Source organism: Canis lupus, chromosome 8, assembly GCF_048164855.1.
Source record: "Canis lupus baileyi chromosome 8, mCanLup2.hap1, whole genome shotgun sequence".
NCBI lineage: Eukaryota > Metazoa > Chordata > Mammalia > Carnivora > Canidae > Canis > Canis lupus.
This window is the reverse complement of record NC_132845.1, coordinates 53,272,475-53,299,413: the sequence shown is the minus strand read 5'-3', so window position 1 is coordinate 53,299,413 and position 26,939 is coordinate 53,272,475. Positions and strand designations below refer to the sequence as shown.

General features: G+C 39.6%; 1 protein-coding gene across 6 annotated transcripts in view; it reads left to right on the top strand.

Moving 5' to 3' along the window:
• The window catches only part of DNAH3 (dynein axonemal heavy chain 3), a 171,600-nt gene that overhangs the window by 79,993 nt on the left and 64,668 nt on the right, over positions 1-26,939 (top strand). For all 6 annotated transcript variants that reach the window (XM_072836051.1, XM_072836052.1, XM_072836054.1 and 3 more), the window contains 12 exons: positions 1,147-1,255; positions 1,482-1,595; positions 2,298-2,474; positions 4,561-4,652; positions 5,566-5,785; positions 6,367-6,501; positions 7,973-8,084; positions 10,471-10,712; positions 12,802-12,902; positions 14,978-15,083; positions 17,385-17,514; positions 20,179-20,421. In XM_072836051.1, coding sequence (XP_072692152.1) covers positions 1,147-1,255; positions 1,482-1,595; positions 2,298-2,474; positions 4,561-4,652; positions 5,566-5,785; positions 6,367-6,501; positions 7,973-8,084; positions 10,471-10,712; positions 12,802-12,902; positions 14,978-15,083; positions 17,385-17,514; positions 20,179-20,421 — 1,781 coding nt within the window. The remainder of the gene's footprint in view (positions 1-1,146; positions 1,256-1,481; positions 1,596-2,297; positions 2,475-4,560; positions 4,653-5,565; positions 5,786-6,366; positions 6,502-7,972; positions 8,085-10,470; positions 10,713-12,801; positions 12,903-14,977; positions 15,084-17,384; positions 17,515-20,178; positions 20,422-26,939) is intronic.

Sequence of the window (26,939 nt, the reverse complement as noted above, 5' to 3'; positions counted from 1 at the left end):
TTCTTTGATTAAAGTGCAGTTTTTTGTAATCATAAAGATAATTCTTGAGTATTTTTTCAAAGTCCATAGTGATTTATTTTCTGTGTTCTGTGATTTTTAGTCTTCAATCATTCATTTATTTCACCTGTTATTTAATTTTTTTTTTTAAATTTTTTTTTTTAATTTTATTTATGATAGTCACAGAGAGAGAGAGAGAGAGAGAGAGAGAGAGAGAGGCAGAGACACAGGCAGAGGGAGAAGCAGGCTCCATGCACCGGGAGCCTGACGTGGGATTCGATCCCGGGTCTCCAGGATCGCGCCCTGGGCCAAAGGCAGGCGCCAAACCGCTGCGCCACCCAGGGATCCCTCACCTGTTATTTAGTATCCACTTCTTAAACTCTCCTGTGTATCATGCATGCCCTCAAGAAACCCTCAACCTAATGGGGTCAGGGAACAAGACATACTCAGATAAGTATAAGATGATATGTTAACTGAAACTATAGTGAAGAACACATCATTAATTTCTAACATTTATTTTGCCCTTGTTCTTATCAAACTGAATCAAATACAGGTCCTGAACTCAAGAGTTCATAATCCAGTGGGGGAAATATAGGTATTTCCACCACTGCATTAGCACTGGGAATCTTTAGAATCTGGAGTTAATGAAGATTTTTAACTTTTATTTAATTCATTTATGTATATATTCATTTATCCATTCAAACAAATGTTTATGGACGCCACCATGCACTAGGCTCTAAGGTTATAGCACCAAGTAAAACAGAATTTCTTATAATGATGAAATATGTTGGTCATGTAATCAGTGAAAAAAATTAAAGTTATTTGTACAAGTCAAAATGAAATAAAGCAAAAAAAAAAAGAAAGAAAGCAAAAGTCAGCTTCTTTCCAGTGTGTTAGGACTTGGGCAGGGGGGAAGGACTTGGGCACTAAATTCTTTTTTTTTTTTTTTTTTGAGAAGGAGATAGGTGGGGGAGGGGCAAAAGGTGAAAGAATTTTAAGCAGGCTCCATGCTTAGCATGGAGCCTGATATGGGGCTCGATCTCACAACCCTGAGATCATGACCTGAGCTGAAATCACAAGTCAGCTGCTTAACCAACTGAGCCACCCAGGTGCCCCATTGGGCACCAAATTTTTATTTTTTCCCCTTAGGACGCTGATGGGGGCTTTGAAGCTGAACCTTGGTGGAGCTCCAGAAGGACCAGCTGGCACAGGCAAGACAGAAACCACCAAAGATCTGGCCAAAGCTTTGGCCAAGCAGGTAGGGAAATGCTGTGTATTCTTACCCTCACTTTCCTTTCCTCTCTGGACTTCTGTCCCAGAGAGTTGGCATGAAGTTCAAGATGGCTTAAGGGGAGAGTCAGAGTGGGGCCCTGGTTCCTGCTGTGGAATAGGAAGAGAGGAGCCCCACTTGTGTTTCATGTGCAGAGTAATTCAGATATGAGGGAACTCATCCCTAACAGTGTCTACATCCTCCTTCTCTCTAGTGTGTAGTCTTCAACTGCTCAGATGGTCTGGATTACAAAGCCATGGGGAAGTTTTTCAAGGGGCTAGCCCAGGCTGGAGCATGGGCCTGCTTTGATGAATTCAACAGGATTGAGGTAATGCTGCAACTTCCCTGCAGAGCAGGAGTTGATACAGGAGCCTTTTTCTGGGTTCTCAGCTCCTCTGTGACAGGGCCTTATGTGTCCTCTAAGATCCCTGCACAAAATACTCAATGAGCTAAACAAAACAGTCCCAGGAAGACAAAGTACATTTTTATATACATATTCATCGTCATCATATTCACTCACTTATTCAAAAATTTATGGAGCAGCTAGTATATGTCATATACTCTGCAATTGTTCATGACACAAAGATAAGGTAAGAAATGAGTGTTAAAATTTAGCAAAGGGAAATAATTAAATGAAACAAATAGAAAATGATATAGAAGTCTATAGTAGTGGTACAAAGGAGCCATCACAAAAGAGAAAGGGTGATTAGTTCTATTAGTTCTATTCGGGTGGGGAATTTAGGTCAGGAAATGTAAACATGCATTTAGAACCAATAAACAATGTTTGAATACATATGATGGGTGAAACATTATGCTACGTGCTAGAACAAAGATAAAATACTATGGAAATAAGTAACACACACGTACACCAATTTTCTTTCTCTTTACCAAAACCCCAAATCATGATCTTAATTTTAAATGTCTGGTTCTCAGATGATTGGATTTTGTCATTGCTAAGTGAGGGGAACTCTGGCAGAGTGGGGTGATGGCTGTCAAAGCAGTTAACATCAGTCAGCCATTCTCACCCCAGGTAGAAGTGCTGTCTGTGGTGGCTCAGCAGATTCTCAGCATTCAGCAAGCCATTATCCGGAAGCTAAAGACATTCATCTTTGAAGGCACTGAGCTCTCTCTAAACCCAACCTGTGCTGTCTTCATCACCATGAACCCCGGGTATGCTGGCAGGGCTGAGCTGCCAGACAACCTCAAGGTAAACATCAGTGTGTATAAATTCTGGGTGTACTTTATGGTAGTAACCGAGGATCCGTTGTTGTCAAGCAGGAATTGTGAGGTATTCTCATTTTTCAGGATAAGATAGAAATTGGGATTTCTACATGTAATCTGATTTTGTGATCCTACCTCAATGCAAACAAAACAAAACAAAACAAAACAAACCACTGTATGCCAAACAAAAGCATCTAATTATAAGACAGCATCAAAGTTAGACACAGAAAGCTCTGGAAAGCTCTGAGAAACCTAGGCTGAACCAGGGGCACCTGGGTGGCTCAGGTTAAGATCTCAGGGTCCTGGGATTGAGCCCCATGTCTGGCTCCCTGCTGAGTGGGGAGTCTGCTTCTCCCTCTCCCTCTGCCCTCCCCCTACACATGCTCATGCTCTCTCTTTTGCTCTCTCTCATTCTCTCTCTAATAATCTTTAAAAAAAAAAAAAAAAAAACCTAGGCTGAACAACCTGGAGCTCCTCTTTATTACTATGGTTAAGCCAAGGTGGTGTCTATACCAAAGCAGACTATTCCAACCAGCTACAGAGATGACAAGAAAGCATATATCTCCCAGTGCCTACTACTGATCTGGCCTGAGTTACAGCGTGACAATAGCCATTGATCCTGCTCCTAGTGGAGAAGGAAGGTGCCTCTGAAGTGAAGAGAGTCACCCAGGCCATATTCAGGGGAATAGGCTATAGATGACCTTAACATGCTGCTCTCATGGGAAGAAAACCCTAAAGTACAAGATGGCTGGATCTCCTCCTATGGGAAGAGACTCTAGCACTCTAACGGTATGAAAAAAGGTACCAGAGAGAGACTTCCAGGCCTGCTTCTTTATGGATTTTCTTCTAAGTCATTGCTCCATCTCCCTGAGTAGAAGACACAAGAGAGAACCAGCCAAACCCATATGGGTATGTAACCTGCCAGAAATGCATCTGATCAGTGCTCTGGAATCTTTTTTTTCTTAAGATTTTATTTATTTATGCATAAGAGACACAGAGAGAGGCAGAGACATAAGTAGAGGGACAAGCAGGCTCCCTGCAGGGAGCCCAGTGCAGGACTCAATCCCAGAACCCCAGGATCATGACCTGAGTCAGAGGCGGATGCTCAACCAATGAGCCACCCAGGCGTCCCAGTGCTCTGGAATCTTATTCAGACCCTTTCTCCCTGCCCTCCAAATGGAAAAGAATCAGGGAGATCCTTAGGAATGGCTCCTCCCTCAAAGCCAGCCTAGGCCAGTGAGTACCAAAGTAGAATTTGGACCCACATTTCTTATTTTTACCACCCAATCATTGTGACTTCCCCTTACACCCTTCCCCCAGCCAACAACCCTGTTAGGTCTGCATAAGCAGGTTTCATGAGACAGTGTGGTATAGCAGACAACATCAGGGTTTGATGTTAAGAGGCCTAGGTTCTAGTCCTGGCTCTACCTCTAACTAACTGCTTGACTTCTCCTCTAAGATCTAAGGTAATAACAAGAGCTGATGTTTATTAAGCACTCGCTATGTGCCATACACTTTTCTAAGCACTTCACTTATATGATAACATTTATTCTCATGAGGGTGGTATGGTTGTTGGCTCATTTTGAGATGAAATAACTAGAGGAGTTAGATTACTTGCTCACAGCCACATTACTTGCTACCTAACAGAGCAAGGACTCAAATCAAGATCTGATATTAAAAAAAAAAAAAAAAAGATCTGATATTAAGATTGGTCCTGCATTCCTAAATGATTGCCTCTGTCCCTATTGAACACAGAAAGGGTCTGATAGTTGAATGATGCTCATTTGGCATAGGATAATGAGGTGTTGTTAGAATATCAGCACCTAGGGCCTTCCACAAAACTATTGAGGGACATGGTATGACAACATGTCAGGCCAGTGGGGAAGGTAGCTGAGCAGTGGATCTGTCCAACAAAGATGGTCCCTCTGCATTTTCTCTTCCTGCTTTCCTTTCCTTGATTTCACTAGAGTGGCCTGAAAACCATACTGCTTCTTCTCTTTGCACCTGTAGACTTACCTTCCCCGAGTGTTCACTGTATGTGTTCAGGTTCTCAATGGCCATTTCTTTTCTAGGCCTTATTCCGGACAGTAGCCATGATGGTGCCAGATTATGCCCTTATTGGGGAAATCTCTCTCTACTCCATGGGGTTTCTGGACTCTAGAAGGTATGTTACATTGACTTTCCAGTAGGTTCTAAAGGCTCTGAAAGAGTACCGTCTGTGTGATAGATTCAAGGTAAGTTGCCCATTGGAAGAAGAGAGAGGAACTCAAGAAATGTCCATTCCCTAGTTGATCTGAAAGCACATAGCCCCGGCTTTTTTGTCGACCCTATCCCTGGCCAGGAAATGGCCCAGATGCCTAAGTAAGGGCCTCCTCTCTCTTTATGTATCCTTGGACTTCTGCTAAAGAAATTGGCCTTTATATCCCAACCCTACTCCACACACACAAACACACACACACAAACACACACATACATGCACACAAACACATACACACATGCACAGCTTAAGGCAAGAGTTTAAAACATGAAATTATGCCAAGGTTGAAGAGGAAAATTTTAATATAATTTGTAATTAACATTGTTATCATCATAACATTTACTGACTTAAAAAAGTAAAGCATGTACATGGAAAAAAATTGTCATGTTATAGAAGTAAATAAAGGTAGTTTCTTCTCAGTGACCTTGTGTCTCACTCTCTGGGGATTAACATTGTTAATAGTTGGATGTTTCTTCCAAAACTTGTGTGTGTGCATGTACTTGTACATTCACATATATGTGTAGAAGTATCACACATGTAATTTCTTATATGATAGATTGTATACATATGTGTGTGCTTGCTGTTTTATTCCTAACTTTGAAAGAATTAGAAGGCTTCCTTAGTTCATCATGGTAGTTACCATGGTAACTTCTTCTCTTAGAGGAGAAGTAACTACCGTGGTAGTTCAAATGATAGTTCTCCATCAAGTCCATGAGCAAGCCTGATTCCTGAAGGGACAGGACACTGGGATGTTGGGAATGTCTGCTGAGCAGGAGCTGGTCCTCTCTGGCAATCTGCAGATGTATTTCTGCCCTCCTAGTCTCGCTCAGAAGATTGTGGCGACCTACCGCCTGTGCTCAGAGCAGCTGTCCTCACAGCATCACTATGACTACGGCATGCGGGCAGTCAAGTCTGTGCTCACGGCTGCTGGCAACCTGAAGCTCAAGTATCCTGAAGAGAATGAGAGTGTTCTGTTGCTCCGGGCCTTGCTTGATGTTAATCTGGCCAAGTTCTTGGCTCAAGATGTCCCTCTGTTTCAGGTATGCAGTGCTTTGGGACCTCGGCCAAGCACTGAGACTCAGTTTCTAAAGGCGAACTATTTGTCTGGCACTTTCTCCATCTCCAACCAGCAACCCCTACCACCAGACACCCTCCCTCGAAGTTAGATAATAATAGTGATGGCACTAGCCCTGTCTAGTTCCTGATTTTAATAAAAATGGTTTCACTGATAGAATAATAGCTGCCATTGGGTTTGGGTAGGTTTTTTTTTTTAACCAAATGTAGTTTTCTTTTGTAATTATTTTAATGCCTCTCTTCCTTATCAGACTGTGAGTTCCATAAAGACAGAAATCATGACTATCTTATTCATTCCCAGTACATTAATTGTCAAACAATACAGACTTATTAAATATTTATTGCCTTGTAAAAATTTTTTGGGAGGGAAATCATGTCTTACAGATAGTGTTGGACTTTGTATTTGTTGATGAGTTTTGGCATAGAAAAATGAGGTTTGGAATTTTAAAAAGATTTCTGCTGTCTATAAATCTCATTTTCAGAAAATATTGAGGTCATACCTCTGATAATTCATCCTTTCCACTTTCTCTCAAATTCTTGTTAACAGGGAATTATATCAGATTTGTTTCCTGGAGTTGTTCTTCCAAAGCCAGACTATGAAGTTTTTATGGAGGTACTGAATGAAAACATCAAAAAGATGAAACTCCAACCAGTACCTTGGTTTATTGGGAAAATTATCCAGGTTAGTTCCCTGTGTCCATATAGGAATGTACCTGGTTTATGTACACTGAAGTCAGGAATTGGAATTGTGGTAGACTGGAACTGAATGACAGCGATCAGAGGTGCCTAGATACAGATGGGGGTGCCTTCGGGTCTCATTTCTAGGAGGTGAAGTTGAAATCCAATGTTTTTCCTCTGACCATCTTCCATGGGGTACCTTTTTTTTTTTTTTTTAATTTGGGGATGAAACAAAACATTTGAGGGTGTTGGGCTTGAACTAGTCAGGACTTTCTCAGTTTCCAGTGATAGAAACCCACCTCAAACCATCTTGGTCAACAAGAGGGAATCTGTTCATTTACCTAACTTAAAAAGCCCAGGTGTATTTGACCTCAGACACTCAGATCTCAGATCTCAGATCTGAAAACCTTTCTCTTCATCTCTGGGCTGTCTCTGAGTTACAACTTCATTTTTGGTTGGGTCCCAGCAGCCTCAGTTTCAGATTGTCCCAGGGTCAAGCCCAGAAGGAAAAAGAGCATTGCTCTCCAAATTGCTTCAGCATAAAGTCTCAGTATTAGCTTTGAAGTGTGCTTTACTTTGAAGTAAAGTCACATGACCACCCCAGAACCAATTACCGGGAAGATCATTTATATTTTACAGATAAGTCTTTTTTTTTTTTTTAAGATTTTATTTATTTATTCATGAGAGACACAGAGAGAGAAAGAGAGAAAGGCAGAGACACAGGCAGAGGGAGAAGCAGGCTTCATGCAGGGAGACTGACGTGGGCCTCAATCCCGGGTGTCCAGGATCAGGCCCTGGGCTGAAGGCAGTGCTAAACCGCTGAGCCACTCAGGCTGCCCTACAGCTAAGTCTTTTAAGTCAGACAGTCTTCTGTCCAAATCCTGGCTCTGCTACTGATAAGCATGGGCAAGTTACTTAACCTCTCTTGGGCTCAGTATTCATTCCCACCACTAGATGCTAGTAAGTAATACCTGAGTGGATTAAATGAAATAATCTAGGTAAATCCCTTGATACTTAGCACATTGGTAGGTACAGAGCAAATAAGAGTACCCATTTCTTAAATAATACGGAACCTAAAAATGTATGTATTTATCCAAAAGATATTTACTTATTTGAGAGAGATAGAAAGAGTGAGAGAGAGAGAGAGTGTGTGTGTGTGTGAGGGGGTGGAGGGGCAGAGAGAATCTTAGGCAGGCTCCATGCCCAGTGTGGAGCCAGATGCAGGTCTCAATCTCACAACCCTGAGATCATGACCTGAACTTAAATCAGGAGTCAGACGCTTATCCAACTGAGCCACCCAGGTGCCCCTATCCAAGAGATATTTAGACTATAGATCATAAAAAAGGCTACAGTTCATCAGAGGTAGAAGTGACTGTGGGAATCCCCGTTTCAGTCCCTCATTCCCCATTGACTTCTGACTAGCTTGAAGTTCTGGGAGGTCTGCAATGATTAACTGCTTAAATGTCTCCTCCCAGATCTACGAGATGATGCTGGTAAGACATGGCTATATGATTGTTGGAGACCCCATGGGCGGCAAGACCTGTGCTTATAAAGTCTTGGCTGCAGCTCTGGGTGATTTATACGAAGGTAAAGCCCATATCCCTGGCTTCATGGGAGCATAGGACTTCCCCCTAGGTTGGCTCGCTCCATGGAGATAATGCCAGGCTGTTAGTTTTGCCATCCCTGGATTGTAACATCAGAGCCAGAAATAGAACATGGTACACAGATGTCTGCAAGCAGAAAATAAAGGTGGGGGTGGGGGAGCTTTAACAGGGATTTTATGTGCATCTTATTAAGTGGAGGAATTTTCGCTTATTTCTCACATGCTGAATAATAGCTTCTCCAAAGACTTTTTTTCTTAAGATTTTATGTATTTATTCATGAGAGACAGAGAGAGAAAGGCAGAGACACAGACAGAGGGAGAAGCAGGCTCCATGCAGGGAGCCTGATATGAGACTGATCCTGGGTCTCCAGGATCACACCCTGGGCCCAAGGCAGGCGCTAAACTGCTGAGCCATCCGGGGATTCCCCTCCAAAGACTTTCCAATGAGAGAGAAACTCCTGCCACTGTCCTAAACAAATTATCCTGAAAGCCAATTATTGCATGGTTTCTTTTCTTCTCCTTTTTTCTTTTCATCATTTCTTCCCCTCTCTTCCCTTCCTTTCCCTTTTCCTTTTTTCTCCCTCCCTCCTTCCACCCCTTTCCTCCTTCCTCCCATTTGATGTAGAAGATAAAACCTCAGGCTTTTTTTTTTTTTCTTTTTTAAAGATGTTATTTATTTATTCATGAGAGACACAGAGAGAGAGGGAAGCAGAGACACAGGCAGAGGGAGAAGCAGGCTCCCTGGGGTGGGGAGCCAATGCAGGACTCAATTCTAGGACCCTGGGATCATGCCCTGAGCTGAAAGCAGACACTCAATCACTGAGCCACCCAGGGATCCCAAAACCTCAGACTTTTGAATCAGAGCCAGATCTTGGACAAATGACTAAAGCTCTCTTAGCTTCTGTTCCCCACGTGTGAAATGGGATTGTTGTGAGAATTAAATGAGATTATGCAGGAAAATAACCTAGCACAGTTCCTGCTTGACAAATGAAAGCTATGTGTATTGCCAGAGCAACAATTTTGAAGTTTTTTCCTTCATAAAAAAGCAAGCCTGTGTTTTTGTTTATTTTTTTATTTTTTTAAAGATTTTATTTATTTATTCATGTGAGACGGGGGGGTGGGGGGAGGCAGAGACACAGGCAGAGGGAGAAGTAGACTCCATGCAGGGTGCCTGACATGGGACTCGATCCCCGGTCTCCAGGATCACACTCTGGGCTGAAGGCGGCACTAAACCGCTGAGCCACCCAGGCTGCCCCTGTTTGTTTATTTTTTTAAAGATTTATTGATTTATTTTAGAGAGTGAGAGAGTAGAGGGGAGAGGCAGAGAGAGAGAGAAATCCAAGCAGACTCAGTGCTCTTGACTTAGTACTGGATCTTAAGACCTTGAGATCATGACCTGAGCTGAAACAAGAGTCAGATGCTCAACCAGCTGTGCCACCCGGGCACCCCACAAGCCAGCAGTTTTGAAAAGCAATGCCTTATATTTACACAATTCCTTCCAGTACTTCATCTTAACATGTTTTTTCTAACAATATTTGTTGACTTGAGTTGCTGTTGGATTTTTGAGGTTTTTTGTTTTGGAGACTAATGTGGCCTACGAACTAATTAGGGAGTTTCAAACTTCATATTCTGGTCATGTGAACACAGTTTAGGAAACTAAATGAAGAGAAAAGAGGCTTCCCTATTACTTTTGCCTTGGGATTCTGCAGAAATGGTTCTTTATTTAGTTCATGGTTCAGGCACTCCAACTTTTCCTTACTCTGAAGAATCATGTACAAGTGTGGTTATTTTCAACTCTTTTATCAGGTGCACTTGATGTGCCATCTATTAGCCTGTGTTGGATCCTAGTACTCTCATGGTGTGACTGTCTCAGAGGCCACTTGCTGAACAACTAAGAAGAGGTTTCAGGACTAAACTAGTCCTTCAGATAGAGGCGGGGGTGGGGGAGTAATGAGTATTTTCTAGAATCTTTTACATGTAAGCTGTTATCTCAAGTCAAAGCCAAGGTTCTTAGGGTAGTTGTGACAGCCAGGTACATAAAGACATCTGGTAGCACGGACCTCCCTCTCTCCCTTACTACTTGAGTTCATTTCAGCCCAAGCAGATTTCTTTAGATCTTTAGCATATTTGCCCTGTTTGAAATGAGACCCAAGAAAATATGCTGGGACACTAATGGGCATAATAACCTACATTTAAGTCATTGCACATCCAGATATCCTGATCTTTATAATGACTGAGTACGAATTTTATAAGGACTCTCCTAGGATGGCATATTCTTGACGGTTGGTCAGTCTGAGATGGCATTACCTCTTGTCTAATGTTCTGGTCTTGCCAGAACCTGTGTAACTCATGTTGGACCTTCTTGCCCAGCCAACCAGATGGACGAATTTGCTGTGGAGTACAGGATCATCAACCCCAAGGCCATCACCATGGGGCAGCTCTATGGGTGCTTTGACCCAGTGAGCCATGAATGGACAGATGGTATCCTTGCCAATGCTTTCCGGGAGCAAGCGTCTTCAATGTCTGATGAACGCAAGTGGATTATATTTGATGGGCCAGTAGATGCTGTTTGGATTGAAAATATGAACACAGTTCTGGATGACAATAAAAAGGTACTACTTAGTGTCCTATCACTGTTACATAGGTATGGTATAAATTCTCTTATTCAAGTAATTGACCAAAACTATATAATGCATACATTTATTGCAGTAAGAATAAATGCCCCACAAGAAAGTAACAGCTTATGAATTACGCTTCTGTTTGTACTTGTAGTTGGTAAGCTTTGTATGTTTAGGGATAATGTTGCATTGTAGTTAAAAGCCTAGGTATTGATATCATATTGAATCACCAGCTCTAGAATTGAGCTGTTGGACCTCAATTTCCTCATTTGTTAAAAGGTAGTAACAGAATAGGGATATTGGCAATTAAACAAGTAGCACATACATTGTGCCTGATATGTGGAATGTGTTTTGGTTATCCATTGCTGTATACTTAGAGACTTAAAACAGCCATTTACTTTGCTCATAATATTGTGGATTATAAAGTTTGGAAGGGCTCAGCTGGGTTTCCATGTGCCTTGGGTGTCTCACTTAGTGAGCTTGGAACAGTGGCACTTCTTACATGGTAGTTAATTTTCCAAAAGGCAGGAAGTGACAGCTTCCAGAAAATTAAGAGCTGTAGTTGGAACTGGCATAGCATCGCTTTTTCTCAATTCTATGAGTCTAAGAAGTCACAGGGCCTGCCCAGATTCAAGGGAGTGGGGAGAGAGGCTCCACTTCTTGATGGAGCAGGGCAAGGCCACTTTGCAAAAACACACATGGGATGGAAGCTGTCACTGCAACAGTCTTTGGAAAATATATTCTGCCACAGTAAGCATAGCACCTAAAGAGCTTGGACTCTGGAGCTGGATAGCCTGAGTTCAAACTCTGCACTGCCACCTCCAGCTGGATGAACCAAGGCAAGCTATTCAGTTTCATCATCTGTAAAATGGGAACAATAGTGTCCACATCATAGTGTTAATCAGGAAGATGAGATAAGATAATATTCCCCAGGTGCTTTTAATAGCACCTGACATATAACAAGTGTTATCTTACTGTATGTTAAAATAAAATTAAATTAATCATCATTTTTAAGGAAGAGTTTCTACACTGAATATACACGATTATCAAATCAAAATATGCTTTCCTAGTGCATTAAAATTTCACAAGACTGTGAGTGAGTCATGCTCAACAATGGAAGACCTAATTATCCAAATTACACACACATGCTAATTATAGCACGTGCATAACTTTGATTACATAACATATAAAAATAGAAATGTTTTATTACATGATATAGGGTATGTTATATAAACTAATTGTACAAATGTACTATTGGTCTTAAGATAATTATAAAGAATCAATAATCAGTGAATTTTCTGATGACTCTTCTCTGGGTGTAAATCAAACTAGTGTCAGAGGTATCAGTGTCTTTTACTTTTCTTAATATTCAGAGATGACACTGCTGGTGGTGTCAGCCCCATAACAGCTATGACCTTCCTGGGGATACATGCAGTGACCTGCTTCCAGGTGTGTTTTATGTGGGCCAGGTAATGTAAGGACTTGTTTAGTACAACTTTGGATGAGCAGCAGGGAGTGATAGGGTTTTCTTTTTGCCCCTGAGAGACCAAAGCCTCACGTAATCTTATGACTTAACTATCTCACTTAAACCCATGTTGGCAAATGGGAAGCAGCACTACTATCTTTGTACATACTCAGAGGCTGCCCTATGTACTCACACTACTTTCTATGGGGACATACCTACTAACCACTAGGACTTCTGATGGCCTTTCCTTCCATCCCAGAAAGGATTTGTGGAAATGCTCTTGTCCCTCTAGCCCTGCACCAGTTCATGAGGGATTCCAAAAGGAGTCTTTCATGGGAAACAAGCAAATAAAACAGGAGGAAGGTATGAGTTAAGTTCTATGTTAAACACTGAGTAAGAACTATGAAACTTGCTATAGTCTGATAACTTCTCAATCTTCCATCTGCACAGAGATTTTTGTCTGTTTTATCCTACGCACCTGTGCCTGATGCATAGTTGGTACTCAAGAAATATTTGTTGAATGAACTTCAACCATCTCTGTCTGCCCTGAGGCCTTTCACTTGCGGATGGAATCTAACCCCTTTGCCTGACTTTCCCACCTCTGCTTTGTACTTTCAGCTATGTTTAATGAGTGGAGAAATTATCCAGATGAGCCCTAAGATGAGTCTGATCTTTGAGCCAGCAGATCTGGAGCAGGCCTCTCCAGCCACTGTGAGCAGGTCAGTGAGCCTTACACTGGTATCCTGAGGGTTGTGTGGCCTCACTGACCCTAAAAACCCACAAATGTGATTAAGTGGATCACCGACATTATTTGTTGTCCCTCTGATTTATCCTAAACCCAGTCTTCAACCCATGGTGCTGGTAGGAATCTAAAATTGGACATGTACTTTGGAAAGGAGTTTGATATGATCTTCTAAGATTGAAACTTCACATGTGTCATGACCAGCAATTCTACTTCTAATAAACTTTTGCCCGTGTACAATAAAATTCATCTACAGGAATTCTCAGAGTGGCATAATTAACAATAACAAACACTTGGAAGCAACCCAAATGCCCATTAACAGGAATGAATTAATGTAATCAAGTCAAAAATTGTAATTTTTTATCATTTTATTTTATTTTTGTTCCATAATGATAAGTGTACTCTTTAATCCTCATCTCCTATCTCACCCATACCCCACCCACCTCCCCTCTGGTAACCATTACTTTGTTCTCTATAGTTAAGAGTCTGTTTCTTGGTTTGCCTCTCTCTTTTTCTTATTTCCTTTGTGCATTTGTTTCTTAAATTCCACATATGAGTGAAATTATATGGTATTTGTCCTTCTCTGACTGACTTATTTCATTTAGCATAATATTCTCTAGCTCTGTCCTTGTTGTTGCAAGTGGCAAGATTTCATTCTTTTTATGGCCAAGTAATATTCTGCTTTATAGAAATATCACATCTTTATCTATTTATCTATGGATTGCTTCCATAATATGGTTATTGTAAATAATGCTGAAATAAACATAGAGGTACATGTATCCCTTTGAATGAATGTTTCTGTAGCAAATTATAATATTTATATATCACTCAAAATAAATGAATTGTGCTGACGTGGAACCCAATGGATAAATCTTATTAAATACAGTAAGTATAAAATCTTAGCAATATTATGTATGAAGTAAGCCCACAATATTACATACAGCATGATGTCTTCCTTTAAACTGCTAAAAACAACTAAAATAAATATATATGCATTTTAGGAACATATGTAAGAAAGAAATCAATCAATAAATGGGTAACCATGATATCCAAGAGACTGTGTTTCCTCAGGTAGGGAAAGCCAGACGTATAGGGTAAGGGAGACCATTGGGGTTAGATGAAGATTATTGTCAAGATCCAAGCTTCTGTCTGGGTGGTGGGTTCATGAGCACTCACTACATTATTGAAAACAACTAAGAAAGGCCATGCATGGGCTAATGTTAGTGTGCTAAGGATGATAAGTAATCCAATCCTGTGTGCCTGAAGTTCATAAAACAATAAAAATCAGTCCACATTCCAAAAAGCAATGTCAGGGAGTAGAAAGAGCAGTGGCAAGTCAGACCAACTTGGGCTCCCACCCTGGCCATGCCAATGTCTAGCTGTGATACCTCTTTGAAGTCACTCAGCCTCTCTGAGCCACACTCTCCTCATATCTAAAATGTGACCATTAAGAAGAATATTTAGAGATAAAGACCATTAGGATGTAGCATAGTGCCTAACGTGCAGTAGATAATAAATAGCAGCCATATTAGTAACAAACAAGAGAGTACCTAGACATAATAGAATGGGGAAAAACACAAAACATTTACTACATAAAGGATCAGTACATGCTAATAGTAATGTTAATAATAGTTTACATGGATTAAGAGTTTTCTTAATCCGGAAATGGTGCTGAATTATTATTTTCTTATTTAACCATTACAATAGCCTTATGAACTATGTATTTTTTTTAAGATTTCTTGATTTACAACAAAGATGTAGAATTTCAGAGACAATAAGGAAATATTGCCCAAGGTTACTCAGATAGTCGAATCTGGAGCTGGGATTTAGACCCAGGGCACTCTAACTCCCAAGCCCCAGCTATTATCACTGGCTTTCAGCCTTTCCTGACAAAATCTGGGACCCTTCCCTTTGGGCTGGAGCTGGTGAGGATCTGTGTCCCAATCCAAACTCCAGCCTCTTACTTTACCGTGACTGCCTGCATTTACCTCACAACTGTCTGCTTGGGAACCTGGATGTGGATCAGGCTGGTCCTCTCTTTGTGCCTGCCAGGTGTGGGATGATCTACATGGAGCCCCATCAACTAGGCTGGAAGCCCTTGAAGGACTCATACATGGACACCCTTCCCACTAGCCTCACTGAAGAGCATAAGGAATTGGTGAGACCATCACATTTCTTTACTTCCCTCCTTCCCTGTCTCCATATTCCTCATTACTAATACCTTCTACACACATCTTCATCTAGATGTCATGCCCTTTCCCATTGCCCTACTTGCAGAAATATCTCTAGAAATTGCTCTAGAATAGGCCAGATTAGAAAGAACTATGCTCCTCTCTGAACTGCTACTCCCCATCCTGGTGACCTTTACTCTGTATCTTCCATAGCTAGGCACCTGGAACCAGTGTAGAAAAGCTTGTATTGCAGCTACTAAAAGTGTCTATACCTGTTTTCCCTTCCTAAAAAATAAGTGAACATGTAGGTTAGGTGGGTACCCGAGCACAGTCTCAGACTAGGGAAGCAGAACCCAGGCTTTTGGTGTCTCCTGTTTTTCCCTGTGTTAGTAGAGTTCCCTAGGAAAGGTTCCCACTGAAGAAGTCAAGAAAGGTATAGTTAGGTTCTCTTCCCACTGCAGAAACACTCTGGTGAGCTATGTAGAATGGCCATTCCTGTCCCATTTATGTACATGTACAATGTATATAATGTAATTGCATACATTTATACAGATACATGTCCACATGCACACCCAGAGACGAGTCTACATACCTGCACCAGAAGCCTTCAGGGACTCCTTAAGTGTCCTTAGTTCGAAGTCTAGCTTCTTAACAAGACCTCTGAGGCTACGATCTGGCCCTGCCTGCCTTTCCAACCTCATCACCTGCCTTCTTCCTCAGCTTGTTACCCTGCAGCCCTTGCATTTTGTTCTCATTCCTAGAAGACCCCAGGTTTCATCCCCTCAAGGCTTTTGCACCTTTTCTTCCTCTTCCTGAAAATATCCCATTTTATCTTGTGAGGGATAATTCTCCTTTATTATCCTGGTCTCAACATAAAGGTCTCCTACTCTTAGAAGCCTTCCCTGACCATCCTACTAAGCCCTTCCTGTTATTCCCCATTGTAACACCTTTATTTGTCTCCTGCTGGTACTTTTCATGAGTTTAAGTACTTTATTTCCTTGACTGTTTATTTATTGTTTGTATGCCGCTCAGTAATCTCCACGAGGGCAGAGATCTTGTATATCTTGTCAGTTGTTTATCCTCAGCACCTACAACATGGCAGTGAGCAGATGCTCAATAAATATTTATTGGCTGGATGAATATACCACATATCCATGTACACATGTATCATTCATTCATACATCATTCATTCATGTATATTCTATACATTTATAATATAGATATGTATCCACACATATACATATCTATTAATGCATTTATTTAGTGATGACCTGCCTACTTCTAAAAAAAAATGACAAGATAATTTACAGTGACAGCCACATATAACAAAAATGAAAAAAAAACTCAAATGAGGGATCCCTGGGTGGCGCAGCGGTTTAGCGCCTGCCTTTGGCCCGGGGCGTGATCCTGGAGACCCGGGATCGAATCCCACGTCGGGCTCCCGGTGCATGGAGCCTGCTTCTCCCTCTGCCTATGTCTCTGCTTCTCTCTCTCTGTGTGTGACTATAATAAATAAATAAAAATTTATTAAAAAAAAAAAAAAAAAAAAAACTCAAATGAGAGGAGAAAGGAGGAATTTTTAAAAAAGAGTAGCTGGGGTGGGTAGCAGAGACAAGAATCATTATACCCACAAGTGAATACATACAAAGAATTACTGAAAATGAGCCCCAAACTTAGCTCTGTGCTTCTTCTTTTTGTTTTTTTGGGTTTTTTAGATTTTATTTATTTATTCATGAGAGACACAGAGAAAGAGAGGCAGAGACAGGCAGAGGGAGAAGCAGGCTCCATGCAAGGAGCCCGACGCGGGACTCGATCCTGGATCTCCAGGATCACACCCTGGGTTGAAGGCGGTGCTAAACCGCTGAGCCACCGAGGCTGCCCAACTCTGCTTCTTATGGCTACTTTATACAGGAGTCCAACCTTACAAATGCAGAACAGTCATTTGAAAATATTGTTTAGAGTTCCTAACATTTTTTGTACAAGCAAGTCAGATACCCAGTCTGGGTCCTAAAATTATTTTGTAGCTGACCCACAGTAGCTCCAAGTATCCCTGAGTATCTAGCTCTGGGGTGTGAAACAGGGATGGCATTGTGGGCTGCACAGCCTGTCCATTAAGTAGGAAGCTAGTCAGGAGCTTTGGTGTCTGTAATCTTTTTTCCCCATACACCCATTCTCAAAAATAATCAGCAACTCTACCAGCATCTCCAGCCTTCCAGAGGTATACTGAGGCATTGATCTTAACGTTCATTTTTTGATAACATGTCTTCAAATTTCACTTCTACCTTCAGGTCAATGACATGTTTATGTGGCTTGTCCAGCCCTGCCTAGAATTTATTCGACTTCAGTGTAAATTTGTGGTCCAAACATCTCCTGTCCACCTTGCCTTCTCAATGATGAGACTGTATTCCTCCCTGCTTGGTATGTGCTACCTAATATTCTTAAGCCAAATGAAAGTGGAGTATGTGTGGGATATTTTTTCTTCTCCCCATCTCTTCTATTCCCCTTACCATGAGTCACAATGAGACCAGAATTTTGGTCTAGAATAAGCAAGCGTTCGGAGTATAGCCAGTAGAGTTTAGTGGAAGAGTCCATGTGTTTTGGTTTACCCTTAATCTGGATTAATTTCCTGAGTATTTTTATGCAAATTACCTCATCTTTTCCTCTCTTAGTTTCCTCATCTACACAATGGGAGTAATAACTTTTGTCCATCTTTACCTAACTAGAATATCCTGGAGGGAAACAAATTTAGATGATAGTGTGAATGTATCTGAGAAAAAAATTCAAAGTCCTGAAAAAAATAAGTCCACAAATTTTCCCATGCTAAAAAAAATTTACAAAAATCTGAATTCACTAATTACATGGTTACACTGTTAAGAGAGCTGATCACATCAGTCTACAAAACTAGAGAACCTTCTCTAGGACATGGCAAGCACATAAATCCTAGAATTATTTATTTAATGGTCCTGGAGAAGTTCTCAGTAATTATCTCACATAAATCAAATTGCATTGAATTCTGTTGGAAGTGATCAAGGCGTGTCCATTTGGAGAACTTTTACTAGATGCCAATTCTTTTTCAAGATGCCACATAATTCAAACTCAAGATGGATCTTCCTATAATTCCTATTACATGAACATTTTTTTCAGCTCATTTCTTCCAAAAGCATTTATAGGTGCAGGTAAAAAATATAACATGGTGAACAATTGAGTGGAGACTTTCTTTGGCTACATTTTATGTGATTTTCTGAAGTTAAAATTACCAGCAATTTTTTCAAAGGCACACTAACTGCATACAATGCCATATATTTGCATCATTAGTTGTTAAGTTTTGCATACTTTCCCAAACTCTGTGTCCTATCCTTGTGTAGTATCTCCTCTAGGGAAGAAAGCATCGGATGAAGAATGGACTCATTGTTCCCAGCACTGAGTGACATAATCTCTTGCCTTCCCAAATCTATAGTCTTGAATCCTTATTAGGAGTGCTAAAAGACACACAACTACAAAAACTGGGGACTAGGTTTGAATGCACACATACCTGATTTCAAAGCCCTAACTTTTTACTCTGCTAGTGCTAAAATGCAAGAGCATGATAACTATGATCAACAAGGCCTTAAGATAAAGAATAAAAAACACATTTTTAGCCTTTTATGTTAAAATAATTTTAAACTTGCAAAAAAAATTGCTAAAAGTATGTTGAGTCACATATCCCTTTACCTAGCTTCCTTTAATGTTAACATCTTATATAACCAAGGCACAACGATCAGAATAAAAATAATTAACATTGATACTATATACTATTAACTATACTACAGACTTTATTTGGTTTTCACCAATTTTTTCTCAAATGTCCTTTTTCTGTTCCAGGATCCAATTCAGGGGGTCACATTTTTATAAATCGTATCTCATTTGTCTCTTCTAATCTATGCCATTTCTTCAGTCTTTCCTTGTCTTTTTTTTTTTTTTTTTTTTTTGAATAAACTCTACCTCCAGCATGGGACCTCATGACCCTTAGATCAAGATTTGCATGCTCCACTCTTTCTTTACCTTCTATAACTTTGTCACTTGATAATACTGGCCAATTATTTTATAGAATATCTCTCAATTTAAGTTTGCCTCATGTTTTCTCATAATTAGATTGGGTTTATGCATTTTCAGCAAGAATACTACAAAAGTGATGATGCATCCTTCTCAGTGCATCATAAGAAGGTACCTGATGTTGATAGATCTTATGACTGGTGAAGGCTGTTTGTCAAAGTTAGCTTTGGCCAGAGCCACATTTCTCCAGTGTAATGTTATGTTTTTCCTTCATAATTGGTAAGTATTTGGGGGAATATAATTTGAAACTATGCAAATATCCTATTTCTCCCCAAATTTTCCTCCACTGATTTTAACATCCAGTAGTGAGTCTTGTGTACCATAGTTACAACAGTGGCATTTGCCTAATGTTAATTTTCCATTTCTATATATATTCCTTCTACATTTACTAATTAGAATTCTTCTGTAAGGAAGAACTGTTCTTCCTTATTTATTTGCTAATTCAGTTATTTACTAACTAAAGTATGGACTCATAGATATTTATTTTATTCTATGGGTTATAATCCAATGTTGTAATTATTTTGTTCCTCAAATGTCTTTAGCCATTGAGAGCTCCTTCAGGTTGGTTCCTGTGTCCTTTCAAAATTAGAAAAATTAAAAAATATATTTTAAAATATATGAAATATATTAAAATATATTCTAAAGTATATAAAAATAAAATAAGAAAAGGGGCACCTGGGTATCTCAGGTGATTAAGTGTCTGACTCCTGATTTCAACTCAGGTTTTGATCTTAGGGTCGTGAGTTCAAGCCCTGCATTGGGCTCACACTGGGCATGGAGCCTACTTTTAAAAAAAGAAAAGAAAAATGATTAAAAACTAGCACTTATGTATATAAGTGGATAAAGGACCTGGTGGGTGATAGCCACTCAGCCACTATCAGTCCCCTCCCCAGAGCCCACACAGACCAAACCACCCAATTCACATTGTTTAGATCTGTATATAGGTGGATATATGCAGCTTCTCTTAAGGTTCCTTTTTCTTGCTTTTAGATGAAATCAGGGAAATAGATGAGGAAAGTGAATTATATGAAGGTCTGACAAGTCAACAGATCTTTCTCTGGCTGCAAGGTCTATTCCTCTTTGCCTTGGTGTGGACCGTGGCAGGCACCATCAATGCGGAGAGCAGGAAGAAATTTGATCTGTTTTTCCGCAACCTGATCATGGGTATGGATGATAAGAATCCAAGGCCCAAAAGCGTCAAACTCACAAAAAACAACATCTTTCCAGACAGAGGTAACAGTACTTGTTTGTTTTGTTTTGCTGTAATAATTTGGATCGTATGGTTCCAAATCCAATCAAAATGTGTGGTCCAAGTAAGATTTTTACAAAGGCTTGGGGAGATTTTTTAGCTTGCCTGATTGGGTCCACATTTATAAGAGATGGGTGGTCCTGAAGTCAGGGTCTTATGGGATGTTTTAACTATTTTCATTTAGAAAAATTCATACAAGTTTTTTCTCCTCAAAATTACCCATGCTCAAACAGGCTCCAGGTGATAGAATGAAAAATGTAGCACTTTTGTTTTTCTTATTTCCTTCTAGTCCTGTTTTGTGTGTTTAAATTCATCACATCATGGTGATTATGACATTAATATTTGTTGTAATTTTGTCATTGTAATATATTGAAATGTTTCCAATTTTGCTGTATACATTATCTTCAAAATGATCACCATAATGACTGGATACTCTATGTGTGACATCATTTACTAAAAGAGTAAAAGATTTTTTTCTTTTAAGTAGCTTTTACTGTTTTTATTCTTACCACCATAATAACATATAAAATTTAGAAGATACAGAGAAGGGAATAGCTGAAAATAAAAACCAGTGGTAATCTAACTACCTAGAAATAGTTTCAATATTTTTTCTTCTAGTTTTTTCTATATTTCTTTAACAAAAAGGAGATCAAAATATAAATGCTTTCCAAATGGCTATACTTTTTGTGATTATAAAAAAGTATATGAATGGCCATGAAGTAACTTCTGGAGTGATAGTAACATATATATGGAAAGAGATTTGGTCTACACTAGATATGTGCATTTGTCAAAACTCAGTGAATGTACACTTAAGATTTGTGCATTTCATTGTATATAAATTTTATATCAAGAGGAAAAATATAAACAAATATTGAACAGGAAATAATATAAATGTTAAAGTTTATGGGGAAGTTTATTTTTTTTTTGAGATTTTATTTATTTATTCTTGAGACAGAGAGAGAGAGAGACAGAGAGAGAGAGGGGCAGAGAGAGAGAGGCAGAGACACAGGCAGAGGGAGAAGCAGGCTCCATGAAGGGAGCCTGACGTGGAACTCGATCCGGGGTCTCCAAGATCAGGCCCTGGGCTGAAGGCAGCACTAAACTGCTGAGCCACCAGGCTGCCCTATGGGGAAGTTTAAAATAAGATGACTTAATGAATGGATAGAGGAATAAACAGGTGTATGATAAGACAAGTAAAAACTAATGGTAAAATTTAGGAGAGGGCTATACAAATGTTTGCTGTGCAATGTTTTCAGTATTTATGTTTGAAACTTTATATAATAATCATAATAAATGAATGAACAAGTAGATGTCAGTACCCCTCTACACAGTTTTTCCTCAGCACATGTAGCACACTTTATGTCATCTATCGAATGAACTGCATAGAGGCCCTGGACCATTAGTTAGATAGTAGTACATTTATACTTTTCCTCTTTCTTTTTTTAAAGATTTATTTATTTTCTTCATTTGAGAGAGAGAGCATGGGGGAAGGGAGGGGCAGAGGGACAGGGAGAGAGAAACTCAAGCGGACTCTGTGCTGAGTTCAGAGCTTGACCTGGGGCTTGGTCTCATGACTCTGAGATTGTGAACTGACCTGAAACCAAGGGTCAGACACCCAACTGACTGAATCTTTTTGTCTTTCTTTCTTCTTTCTCTTCCTCTTCCACCTCTCCCTTCATCTTTTATTTATTCTTGGGTTTAGAAGATTATTTTTTTATTGTGCTAAAATGTGCATAACATAAAAAATTTACCATTTCAACTCTTTTTAAGTGTACAGTTTAGTAATGTTAGGCATTGTTCTGCAACCATCACCACCATTTATCTCCAGAACTTTTTCCATCTTCACAAACTAAAACTCCATGTTCTATGAACATTAATTCCCCATATTCCCCTCCTTCTGTCCCCATGGCAACAACCATTCTACTTTCAGTCTATAAATTTGACTACTCTAGGTATCTCATATAAGTAGAAGCATATGGTATTTGTCCTTCTTTGAAAGTTTATTTCACTTAGTAATATTTTCACAGTTCACCTATGTTGTAGGATGTGTCAGAATTTCCTTCCTTTTTAAGGCTGAATAATACTCCATTGTGTGTTAATACCACATTTTGTTTCTCTCTTCATCCGTTGGTAGACACTTGAGTTGCTCTCACCTTTTGGCTGTTGTGAATAATACTGCTATACACATGAGGGTACAAATGTTTGTTTGAGTCTCTTGCTTTCATTTCTTTTAGCTATATGTTCAAAAGTGGAATTTATAGATCATATGGTAATTCTGTGTTCAAGTTTGTGAGGAATTGCCACAATGTTTTCCATAGTGGTTGTACCATTTTACATTCCTACCAGCAATGCACACGAATTCTAATTTTTCCACATTCTCATGTATTGTTTTGTTTTTTATAATAGCTATACTGAGTGTGAAATGCATTCTTGATTTTTTAGAAAAATATGAATAGATCATATAATAAAATATATATATTTAAAGATAACCACTACTAACATTTCAGTAACCATCCTTTTGACATTTCCCTATGCATATATGTGCACATAGATTTATTTTTTCAAACTTGGGATGGTTCTGCACTTGCTTTCATTATTTTTAGCTTTTGCTATCATTAACAACATTGTGATGAACAGTGTTCTGGTGGCTACCTACTTGCTTGATCTATGATTATTTTCTTAGGATAATTTCCAAGAAATAAAATAGCTGAATCAAGGATCAATACAATTTTAAAGCTTTTGATTGAAATTTTAGAGCTTTTATTTTTTTAATAATAAATTTATTTTTTATTGGTGTTCAATTTACCAACATACAGAATAACACCCAGTGCTCATCCCGTCAAGTGCCCCCCTCAGTGCCCATCACCCTTTCACCCCCATCCCCCACCCTCCTCCCCTTCCACCACCCCTAATTCGTTTCCCAGAGTTAGAAGTCTTTATGTTCTGTCTCCCTTTCTGATATTTCCCACACATTTCTTCTCCCTTCCCTTATATTCCCTTTCACTATTATTTATATTCCCCAAATGAATGAGAACATACAATGTTTGTCCTTCTCCGATTGACTTACTTCACTCAGCATAATACCCTCCAGTTCCATCCACGTTGAAGCAAATGGTGGGTATTTGTCGTTTCTAATGGCTGAGTAATATTCCATTGTATACATAAACCACATCAAAATACCATGGACTTTCTTCAGAGAGTTACAACAAATTATTCTAAGATTTGTGGGGAATCAGAAAAGACCCCGAATAGCCAGGGAAATTTTACAAAAGAAATCCATATCTGGGGATCCCTGGGTGGCGCAGCGGTTTAGCGCCTGCCTTTGGCCCAGGGCGCGATCCTGGAGACCCGGGATCAAATCCCATGTCGGGCTCCCGGTGCATGGAGCCTGCTTCTCCCTCTGCCTATGTCTCTGCCTCTCTGTGTGACTATCATAAATAAACAAAAAAAGAAAAAGAAAAAAGAAAACCATATCTGGGGCATCACAATGCCAGATTTTAGGTTGTACTACAAAGCTGTGGTCATCAAGACAGTGTGGTACTGGCACAAAAACAGACACATAGATCAATGGAACAGAATAGAGAACCCAGAAGTGGACCCTGAACTTTATGGTCAACTAATATTCGATAAAGGAGGAAAGACTATCCATTGGAAGAAAGACAGTCTCTTCAATAAATGGTGCTGGGAAAATTGGACGTCCACATGCAGAAGAATGAAACTAGACCACTCTCTTTCACCATACACAAAGATAAACTCAAAATGGATGAAAGATCTAAATGTGAGACAAGATTCCATCAAAATCCTAGAGGAGAACACAGGCAACACCCTTTTTGAACTCGGCCACAGTAACTTCTTGCAAGATACATCCACGAAGGCAAAAGAAACAAAAGCAAAAATGAACTATTGGGACTTCATCAAGATAAGAAGCTTTTGCACAGCAAAGGATACAGTCAACAAAACTCAAAGACAACCTACAGAATGGGAGAAGATATTTGCAGATGACGTATCAAATAAAGGGCTAGTTTCCAAGATCTATAAAGAACTTCTTAAACTCAACACCAAAGAAACAAACAATCCAATCATGAAATAGGCAAAAGACATGAAAAGAAATCTCACAGAGGAAGACATAGACATGGCCAACATGCACATGAGAAAATGTTCTACATCATTTGCCATCAGGGAAATACAAATCAAAACCACAATGAGATACCACCTCACACCAGTGAGAATGGGGAAAATTAACAAGGCAGGAAACCACAAATGTTGGAGAGGATGCGGAGAAAGGGGAACCCTCCTGTACTGTTGGTGGGAATGTGAACTGGTGCAGCCACTCTGGAAAACTGTGTGGAGGTTCCTCAAAGAGTTAAAAATAGACCTGCCCTACGACCCAGCAATTGCACTGTTGGGTATTTATCCCAAAGATTCAGATGCAATGAAACGCCGAGACACCTGCACCCCAATGTTTATAGCAGCAATGTCCACAATAGCCAAACTGTGGAAGGAGCCTCGGTGTCCATCGAAAGATGAATGGATAAATTTTAGAGCTTTTAAAGCTAAATTTCCCCTGTGCCTTCACCATCCTGAGTATTACCATTTTTTAAAATCTTGGGCAATTTGAAATGCAAAAATGCTATTTCATTTTAACTTTCTTCTCTTTGTAAAAAATATTTTATTTTTTTATTCTTAATATATATTTTATTGGAGTTTGATTTGCCAACATCTAGTATAACGCCCAGTGCTCATCCTGTCAAGTGCCCCCCTCAGTGCCTGTCACCCAGTCACCCCATCCCCCTGCCCACCTCCCCTTCCACTACCCCTTGTTTGTTTCCCAGAGTTAGGAGTCTCTCATGCTTTGTCACCCTCTCTAACCTTTCCCACTCATTTTCTCTCCCTTTCCCTATAATCCCTTTCACTATTTTTTTATATTCCCCTTATGAATGAAACCATATAATGATTGTGCTTCTCCAATTGACTTACTTCACTCAGCATGTAAAAAATATTTTAATAGATGTTAATTTTATTTATTTTTAAAAATATTTTTTTATTTATTTGAGAGAGAGTGTGTGAGCATATGCGAGAGAGCAGAAGTGGGAGGAGCAAAGGGAGAGGGAGAAGCAGAATCCCTTTTGAGCAAGGAGCCTCGATCCCTGGACTGGAGCTGAAGGCAGATGCTTAACCAACTGAGCCACCCAGGCTCCCCAATAAACATTAATTTTGGAGCAGTTTTAGGTTTATGGAGAAAAATGAGTGTGAAGTACAGAGTTCCCACATGTCCCTTTCCCAAACCACCCCTCCCTCCCAATCTCCCCATTATTAACATCTTGCATCAGTGTAGTATACTTGTTATAGTTGATGAACTAATACTGATAAATTATATTTTAACTAAAGTCCATAGTTTGTATTTTCACTCTTTGTATTTTATACTTTTCTTCTAAGAGTTTTAACAAGTAACATCATCTATTCACCATTACAGTATCATATAAAGTAGTTTAATATTACCCTAGAAATCCTTAGTTCCACCTATTCATCCCCCCTGTCCCCTTAACTCTTGGCAACCATTGATTGATTGTTTTCCTATCTGTATAGTTTCACCCTTCCCAGCATGTGATATAGTTGGAATCATACAGTGTGTAGCCTTTCAGGCTTTTTTCACTTAGTCATATGCATTTAAGACATTTTAGATCTTTGTATGCCTTGATAGGTTATTTCTTCTTATCACTGAATAATATCCCATTATATGGCTATTTATTAATTCACCTATTAAAGTACATTTTGGCTTATTCCAATTTGGGGAAATTTAAAATAAAGCAGGTATAAACATTCATATTAAGGTTTTTGTGTGGATATAAGTTTTCAATTCATTTGGTAGATACCCAGGACCATGAGTCTTGCATCAAATGGTAAGCCTGTGTTTAGCTTTGTAAGAAACTCTCAAACATGTCTTCCAAAGTGGTTGCACCATTTTGTATTCCTAACAGCAATGAATGAGAATACCTATTGCTCTCAATCTGCCTTAGCATTTAGCGTTGTCAGTGTTGGTATTAGCCATTCTAATAGGTGTGTAGTGGTATCTTGTTATAATTTGCAATTGTCTAAGGTATCTGGGTGGCTCAGTGGTTGAGCATATGCTTTTGGCTCAGGTCATGATCCTGGAGTCCTGGGATTGAGTCCTGTGTCGAGCTCCTGAAGGGAGCCTGTTTCTCCCTCTACCTCTTTCTCTGTGTCTTTCATGAATAAATAAATACATAAAATATATAAATATAATAATAATAATAATAATTTGCAATTGCCTAATGACATATGATGTTGAGCATCTTTTTTTTTTAAAGATGTTTTAAGTAATACCTATATGCAGTGTGGGGCTTGTACTCACAACCCCAAAATGAAGAGTTCCACACTCTACTGACTGAGCCAGCCAGCACCCCTTGAGCCTCTTTTTGTATTCTTATTTACCACCTCTATATCTCCTTTGGGGAGTTACTGTTCAGATCTTTCACTCATT